Raw genomic sequence first — 8518 nt, forward strand, 5'->3', positions numbered from 1 at the left:
CACCACCATGCTCAGCTAATTTTTGTATTTTTAATAGAGATGGGGTTTCACCACGTTGGTCAGGCTGGTCTTGAACTCGTGTCCTCAGGTGATCCACCTGCCTCCGCCTCCCAAAGTGCTGGGATTGTAGGCGTGAGCCGCCGCGCCCGGCCCCGTGGCTGGCTTCTTGATTCCCTTCCTTCCTGGCCTTGGTTTTCTCACCATTCTTCAGGGGCTCCTCCTACCTGTCTGGCTGCTCCTCATCCTCTGCAGATTGCTCTTTTGCTTCCTGAAATGTGGGGGCCTCATCCCAGGGGCCCCAAGCTGCTCGTCCTCCGCTGGGCTTCCAGGAGCCCAATGGATGCCCTGACTCCTGTTTTTCCATGCTCATCCTTCTTTTCTCTTAAACTCCAGACTCAGAAATCCAGCTACCTCCTCAGCTCCCTGATGCTCCAGGTGCCCCAGGCACTAAACATGTCCCAACTGAAACCCTCATTTACCCCCTAAACCTGCCCTGACCCACCAAGCCTGGACCTGGGAAAGGCTTGGCACCCTTCCTCTCCCACGTCCACCCAGTCTCCCGGCCGGATCCCTTTTCCCCCAAAGCTCCGTGTCCTTCTTGCCTGTGGCCCTCCCAGTGCCCCATCTCCCTTCCCCGGGTTCCTGCCCAGGACTAGTGAAGTGTCTTGCCATCTGGTCTCCGCTCTCTGGCATCTCCTGAAGGGTGTTCCTGAAACACAGAGCTGAGGACCTTGGGCTCCTTCTTGTCTAAGGCGCCAAGTACCCAGGGCAGGCAGCTTGGGCGGCGTGGCACTTCTCCATCTGTCTGAGTCCTGGACAGGTGTAATCAGGATACCTGGTGCTTTTGATGTCTCTCTGCAAAAGCAGACACTAATCGCTCTGCTGGCCATGCCCTCCCTTGCTTATCCACTGGGCTCACTCTGGATGTGGCTCAGGCACCCCTGCCTCTGAGAAGCCCTTCTTGCCCCACTGGGTTGGATGAAGCCTGTGTGAGGCATCCTTATCCTGGCACGGCCCCCTGTGTTCACCAGCCTGGCTCCCCTACCAGACTGATTCCCCCTCGCAGGGTGGCACCTCCCGCATTGGTTGCAAAGGGAGCTGAGCCATCTGGGTCCAGGGATGCATCATTATTGCCTGGGAACCTGTAGACCAGGAGGCATCTGGGAGAGGCACAGACGACCTCTCAAGCCGGTCATCCTGGGCTCATGGTGGAGCCCCCACCAGCCCCACAGACACTCTCAGCCCTTCACACGCCCTCACTGGGAGGAGGGCAGGACCAAGTTTGAGGACTTCTCCCCTGGCCACACATCCCAGCTGTTTTTTGCTGTATCAGTTTGGGCAGGGCACATGCCCTCTCGGAGTCCTCAGGTCCCATCTGTCAAATGGCTCTGGCAGCACCTACCTAGGAGGACAGTTGCTCTAAGCGGTGTGCCCAGAAAAAGGGCTGGATGTTTGGTAGATGCCACATGGCACTTGCCTAGCCTGCTCCCATTTCTCAAACAGGGAAACTGAGACCCCGAGGGGAACTGATGTGGCCCAGGTCACATGGGTGGGTGGCAGCACAGCCTGGATCCCAGGCTCCCCAGTGGCTCTTGGCCTTGGCTGTCTTGTCTGCCTCTACCTGCCCCACCCACTACTACCGCCCAGCTGGGATGGATGAGTCGCATGGAGCTGGTCAGGGCTTTTGCACGCTGCACAGCCGGGTGAATCTTGTGTCCCTGCCTCCCAGGCAAAGGCCTCAGCGTGATGGGGGCTCTGTGGTGCATTGTTGGCCAGAAGGACCTGGTGCCACTGGTTCCTGCTGCCCCAGCATGGGCAGCCAGGCTGGCCTGGCCCAGCTGAGAGGGGCGGGGGGCCAGGCACTCCTAACCCCACTGTTTGGGCCAGCCTAGGGGAAAGGGTGAGGCGGCCTAACGTCATTGGAACCCTAAATCTTGACTTCTGTCCTCAGCTTTCTGGGACTCTGGGAGAAGCCCAGTGCAGACGTTTCCCTCCCAGGGTCTCAGGGCCTCAGCAGTTAGAGTGGGACCATCCCAGCTTTTGCTGTGTGGCTTGGCCCATCATTGGCTTCCTGGGGGCTGTTTTCTCTCAACATGATTGGTGTTTGGCCAGAACAGGGGCGGTCTGGGGGTGGGCAGCTGGCCCTAGCTGATGGAGTCTCGGTGATGTTTGTGTCTCTGTAGAGTTTGGATCATGACGAGGCCAGTGAGTCGGAGATGAGAAAGACCTCAAGCTCGTGCATCATGGAAAATGGGCACCAGCCGGGGGCAGGTAGGGGTAGGGCTGTGGGCAGAGGAGGGGCGGCTGGGTAGGTCTGGGGGTTAAGTAAGGCCCTGGTCAGGTATCTTCTGTGCCAGGCCAGCCCTTGGCCTGAGTTGGGGCGGACTCTATCCTGAACCCCAGCAGGGAGAGAGGCTGCCAGGAGAGCAGTGCCATTCAGTAGAACTTGTGACACACAGAGGGAAGTTGGGAGATCTCAGGAGGTAGCGAGCGCTCCCGTTTCTCCAGGAAAGCAAGTAGAGGCTGAGGAACTTTTCTAAGCACTGAGTAGGGTAGAATAGGGTAGAGAGTGGGCTGATGAGCCAACTAGTATTTATTAAGCCGGCCATGAGGGGAAGCTGGGAAAAATCAACTCTGGTTGGAGCAGTAAGATATCCCTGGAACGGGAGGTCGGGGAGGCTGGAGCGGTCAGGGAGGCCTTCCTGTGGGAGGTAGGAGGAGGGTCCAGGGAGGCTGGAGCAGTCAGGGAGGCCTTCCTGTAGGAGGTGGGAGGAGGGTCCAGGGAGGCTAGAGCAGTCAGGGAGGCCTTCCTGTAGGAGGTGGGAGGAGGGTCCAGGGAGGCTAGAGCCTTTCTGGGAGGTCTCAGAACTCTGTGGCTGCCACGGCTGACCACCCACCCATACTGGTCACATGTTACAGGTCCAGGCGACGGATCCCCCGAGGTTGCCCAAACCTTCTCGGCACCAGATCCCCCCAGGCCTCGCCCTGTGAGCCTCTCCTTGCGGCTGCCCCACCAGCCAGTCACGGCCGTCACCCGAGGCTCTGACAGGTTCTCTGGGGAGACTTCAGCAGCGGCTCTGTCACCTACGTCTGCTGCCACCCTGGGGGGCCTCAACCCAAGCCCCAGCGAGGCCACCACGCCCTGGACTCCCAGTCCTGGCGGTATGAGCAGGAGAGCGCGGTCTTGGGGCAGACTTCCCCTTGGGATGGGAGAGGGAAGACGGGGGCTAGGGAGGGGGAGTCGGTGGGCGACTTGGAAAGCGAGGAGCCAAGCCCAGCCCTGCCTCTGCCTGCCATGTCTGCCCCTTCCTTTAGCCCATCCTCCTGGGCTCCTGCCCAGAGAGGCTGTGAAATAGCATTATCCCCTGGTGGGGCGACCATGGCGTTTATTACAGGTGGAGGCCACAGTTGGAAGGTGGCCTCTTGCCCTGCACGTTGGGCACCGTCCCCTCCCTCCCTCCCTCAAGGCCCCAGGCCTGACTTGGGCCTGTGGCCAGGCCTCCACGGTATGTCCTGGGGGAAGCCCTGTGGGCCTCTATAAGGGAGGGTTTGGGAGCAGTGTTCGCTGGATACACGGCACGGGCCCTGGGCTCTGTGCTCTCAAGAGTAGGACAGTTGAAAAGACCTCTTTGATGTCGTTGCTGCGTGTGCCCATCCTCCTTTCTCCTCCACTGTCGGCTGGGGCAGGGCCGGCTTAGCCCGAGGGTTAGCTCATCCTTGCAGCGATGCCGGGTAGACGAGGCAGAGCCGGATAAGAGGAAGGGAGGCTGTGGCGCGCCCTCCCTGGGGCCAGGCTTTGTTACTTCTCTCCCTCTCTCTGTTCCGCAGAGAATAATTCCTCCTTCACGCGGTCTGTGTCGAGCTCTGGCTACGGGGCAGTGACAGCAAGCAAACACAGCACCAGGTGCGTCAGGGCCCGTGTTCCCGTGGGGTCGCTGCACCCAGGTGTCTTCTCTGCTTTGGACGCAGGCTGCCCAGGGTCGGCCCTGGGGTTGGCATCTCCACGGAAGGCTCAGGGCTGGATCTCTGGAGCACTGGGCGGCAGGGTTGGGGGTAAGGTCTGAGCAGGGGGAGTGAGGCCGTGGGCCTCGGTGGAGAGCTTCATTTGGAGAAATATGGCCACAGGCTGGTTTCTTTGCGGACCCTTCAAGTCAGTCAAAAGACTGGAGGAGGGGTCGGGCGCGGTGGCTCACGCCTATAATTCCAGCACTTCGGGAGGCCGAGGTGGGCAGATCACCTGAGGTCCAGAGTTCAAGACCAGCCTGGCCAACATGGTGAAACCCCGTCTCCACTAAAAATACAAAAATTAGCCGGGCATGGTGGCAGGCGCCTGTAATCCCAGCTACTTGGGAGGTTGAGGCAGGAGAATCACTTGAACCCGGGAAGTGGAGGTTGCAGTGAGCCGAGGTAGTGCCTCTGCACTCCAGCCTAGGCAACGGAGTAAGACTCTGTCTCAAAAAAAAAAAAGAAAGAAAAAAAGATTGAAGGAGGCAGGAGGGGGAGGACAGGAGCTTTGTCTTCTATCCCAGCCAGCTGGGGTCCCTCGGAGCCCGGAACTTCCTGCCCACGGGCTGCGGGCAGGGGCAGGTGAGCGGGGCCTTCCCTGTAGGGCAGACCTCCCGCCCCAGCCAGCGGGACTGTGATTGGGGGTGGGCGTAGGGTAGCAGGCTTGGCTTTTTTTTTTTCTTTAATAATAAAAGGAGAATTGTGACTTTCTGGCAAACTGTTCTGGAGAAAACAAAGGTAGTCTTTTCTCATGATGGTGGAGGCCGGAGGCCTGGTCCCTCCGGGGCTGGTTCTGAGCACACCTCCTGCCTGTGGAGGGGGGTCTCCTTGTCCTCCCCAGGCAGTGACACCTGCAAAGGGGTGTTTATGTCCAGATCGGGGGCCCAGTGTCGCTTCTGAGTTGAGCCTATTGGCCAGGCCCTCCAGGCAGCGCAATTCGGAAAACCTGCTAAACCAGGTGGGGACCAGAGCAAGGGGGCCTCCTCTCTGAGCACCCATCACGGTCCAGGCTGCCTTGTCCACTCAGTGCGATGGAGACCCAGGGGCCTGGTGAGCTAGTGATGCCTGCTGGGCCCAGGTCCCAACTCGGCGATTCTCTCCTCAGCCCACCGCTGGTGACACCACCCCAGTCACCAGTGTCCCCGCAGCCGCCAGCCACAACTCAGGTCCATCGGCAGGGGGAGCGTCGCAGGGAGCTGGTGAGGTCACAGACGCTGCCCCGCACCTCGGGGGCGCAGGCCCGGAAGGCATTATTTGAGAAGTGGGAGCAGGAAACAGCGGCTGGCAAGTACGGATGCTCACTCACAGATAGGCCGGGCCCCCACACTGTGCCCAGACCCAGACAGGGGTGGAGTGGGTGCAGCAGAGCAAGTTTCAGCCCTGTCCTGTTCCCCAGGGCGCTGTTGCCCAAGACAAGATCTCTTGGGCAAGGCACAAAGTTAGGGCTGGACCACAGGGCAGGTTGGGGGGACAGGGGGCCCCAGTTGTTGGGGGAAGACGGCTATGAGGCAGGGAGCCAGGAAGCCCTGGTGAGAGCCCCTCTCTCCTCCTCCATTCCTGAGGCCCCGTGTCCTGTCACTGGTGCCCCCAGGCTGCCCTCACACCCACATTCCCCACAGGTTGTGGGTTCTTTAGTTTCTGGGCATGACCGGGGACTGGGTGGCGACTGGGATTCCTGGCCAGAGCGGAGAGGCCTAGCGTGGGGTTGGTCTTGCCTGAGGACTGAAGGTGATGCCATGGGGCCAAGCGGCCTCCAGCCCGCTACTAGGTCTTGAGAGACCTCGGGTCTTGAGAGATTCTCGGGCTCCAGCCCACCTTTGCATGTTCAGCCAGTCCTCGTGTCAGTGCATGGTATTGATGCCTGCTGTGTGCAGAGTGTGATCCAAGCATGGTATTGATGCCTGCTGTGTGCAGGGTGTGGCCCAAGCATGGTATTGATGCCTGCTGCGTGCAGGGTGTGGCCCAGGCCTTGAGGGATAATGAAGATAACAGCCAGTCCCTGCTCGACTCTAGTGAGGAAGACCGACCCAGGACGTGTCCCCACTCGCCCCAGACAACCTGGTCTAGGCCATTAGGGACTGTCCTTGAGGCCCAGAAGAGGAAATCATCCCTCCTGGCGAGGAAAGAGCCATCAGGGAAGGAGGCCCCCCATTAAGAGGGGGGCTCAGAAGGAGGGGTGGGAGGAAGGAACCGGGAACGGTGTTCCAGGCAGAAGGCAGGGGCCTGGGGCCATGTGGGCCAAGGTCTTCTGTCTCAGGATTCCCAAGTGACCCCTGCTTCCTGGGTGGGGAATAAACGGGACCTGGAGGGCTGTAGGGGTGTGGATGGTCCTGCCACATACCATCAAAGGAGGCTGTGTCGCTGGTATATGGGGCCGTGTCGTGGACATGGGCACAGCTGAGCCTGTGTGCTGCCAGCATCTCCCCTGGGTGAGCAGAGCAGGGGGGGCATCCTCTCTGGTGGTGCAGGGATGGCCTTCCCTGGCCCAGACCTGCACGGGGAGATGGCAGCTGGAGGGCACCCGCAGCAGGCCTGCCATCTCTCCGCAGGGGGAAAGGCGAGACCCGGGCCAGGCTGAAGCGGTCGCAGAGCTTCGGCGTGGCCAGTGCCAGCAGCATCAAGCAGATCCTGCTCGAGTGGTGCCGCAGCAAGACGCTGGGCTACCAGGTGAGCCCCGGCTCCCCTCCGGCTGCTGGGACCCCCAGCCAAAGACCTGACCAAGCATTGCCACTGTCCTTGTTCTCCCGCCTGGGCAGGAACCTGCTGAGGTTGGGGTTAAGGGGTAGGAACCACAGTAATTATGCCTTCCGAGTGGGTGCCTAGCTGCCCGTGGCGTGTGCTGAGAAACTCCAGGAATCTGGTGTCTCGGCCCCTGCACTGACCCCACTCACGCTGTTGCAGCACGTGGACCTGCAGAACTTCTCCTCCAGCTGGAGCGACGGCATGGCCTTCTGCGCCCTGGTACACTCCTTCTTCCCCGACGCCTTCGACTACAACTCCCTGAGCCCCACGCAGCGGCAGAAGAACTTTGAGCTGGCCTTCACCATGGCTGAGTGAGTCCCAGCCCAGTCCCTGAGCCCAACTTCTTCCCCAGGTGGGGCATGGGGGCGAGTGGGATGTGGGGCCGCTGTCTGCAAAGCTGAAGGACCCTGGGGCCATGTGGTCTGTGTACCTCTTGTGCAGATGGGAAGACTGAGACCTGGAGAGGGATTTTCCCAGAGTCACGCAGCACTCAGTGGTGGAGGGGGGCTCTGTTCCTGGGGACCTGCCCTCTTTGATGGGTGCCCAGCTTCTGAGGCGCACTCTGGGGGACCAGCCACAGAGCAGGCATGAGGGGCAGCGGGACAGGGTCCCCCAGAGCTCTGAATCTGTCCTCTCTGGACTGATGGAGAGATGCCGTTGCTTGCATGAGCCACAGCTGCCAGTTAGCAAGAAACTGGATACGATCTGGGCCACTTACAAGGAGATGTTTGCTTCCAATAAGATTTTCCTTCCCTAAATGGTGTTCTAGCATTTACCATGAAAATGCCTAGCTCCTTAGGTCCCAGCCCTAGGGTGAAGACTTGGGGTTGGCTCTGGGGTCAGGAGGCACCTGGAAAGCCAGTCTGGGATTTGGTTTTCGGCCGAGGGCCTCAGGAGAGTTGGCAAAGTCAGGTCTGTCTGCCAGGGCTCCAGCGAGGGACAGGGGCACAGTCAAAAACTAGGCGAGGAGAGTTTAACAAAGGGACTCTTTACAAAGGCGTGGGCAGGAATGAGGTCGTGGGCCAGGCTCCATGCAGCGGCCTCGGGATAACAGCAGTGCAGCGGATACCAGCCCGTGGCCTGGGTCCGGAGGATTGTCTGATAAGAGCTGCGCTTTGGGCAAATGGTTGCAGTCAGCTCCCTGCGACCTGGCAGGGAGGCAGCTGTGGATAAATGTCCCAACCTCACTCCCCTCCTGCCTCACGCCAGGGCCTCTTGGTGACTGAACCCCATCTGAAGGCAGAGGGCCAGGAGCCGTCTCTGTGGTTCTTCCTGGCCCCCAGGGCAGGGAGCAGGGCACAGATGAGTCGTGTTCGGGGCTGCCGGATGCTAAGCTCTCTGAAACGCAGAGAAGTAAGGCCGTCCCCAAAGCTGAGTCTTCTGGAGGGCGAGCTTGTTACTCTTTCCCTGCCTTTGTGCCTTGTGTAGTCAGCCTCTGATGCTGGTCTGCAACTGACTATATTTGTTTCTGGTCTGAGTCCTCAGTGCCCACATTTAAGAGTAGTCCTTGACCAGGCGCAGTGGCTCACGCCTGTAATCCTAGCACTTTGGGAGGCCGCGGCGGGTGGATCGCCTAAGCTCAGGAGTTCGAGACCAGCCTGGCCAACATGGTGAAACCCTGTCTCTATTAAAATACAAAAAATCAGCCAGGCATGGTGGCGGGCGCATGGCGTCCCAGCTACTCAGGAGGCTAAGGCAGGAGAATTGCTAGAACCCAAGAGGTGGAGGTTGCAGTGAGCCGAGATCACGCCGCTGCACTCCAGCCTGGGTG

The 8518-nt window shown here is 60.1% G+C and overlaps 1 protein-coding gene across 1 annotated transcript in view; it reads left to right on the plus strand.

Annotated features, from left to right (window-relative positions):
• SMTNL2 (smoothelin-like 2) overlaps positions 1-8518 on the plus strand; it is a 24956-nt gene that overhangs the window by 6219 nt on the left and 10219 nt on the right. Inside the window, exons 2-7 of the mRNA XM_011980426.1 lie at positions 2184-2271; positions 2920-3162; positions 3829-3904; positions 5111-5293; positions 6555-6672; positions 6907-7058. Of these exons, the coding sequence (XP_011835816.1) occupies positions 2217-2271; positions 2920-3162; positions 3829-3904; positions 5111-5293; positions 6555-6672; positions 6907-7058 (827 nt within the window). The 5' untranslated portion in view covers positions 2184-2216. The remainder of the gene's footprint in view (positions 1-2183; positions 2272-2919; positions 3163-3828; positions 3905-5110; positions 5294-6554; positions 6673-6906; positions 7059-8518) is intronic.

The sequence above is a fragment of the Mandrillus leucophaeus genome, unplaced genomic scaffold (assembly GCF_000951045.1).
Source record: "Mandrillus leucophaeus isolate KB7577 unplaced genomic scaffold, Mleu.le_1.0 Scaffold212, whole genome shotgun sequence".
Classification (NCBI taxonomy): domain Eukaryota; kingdom Metazoa; phylum Chordata; class Mammalia; order Primates; family Cercopithecidae; genus Mandrillus; species Mandrillus leucophaeus.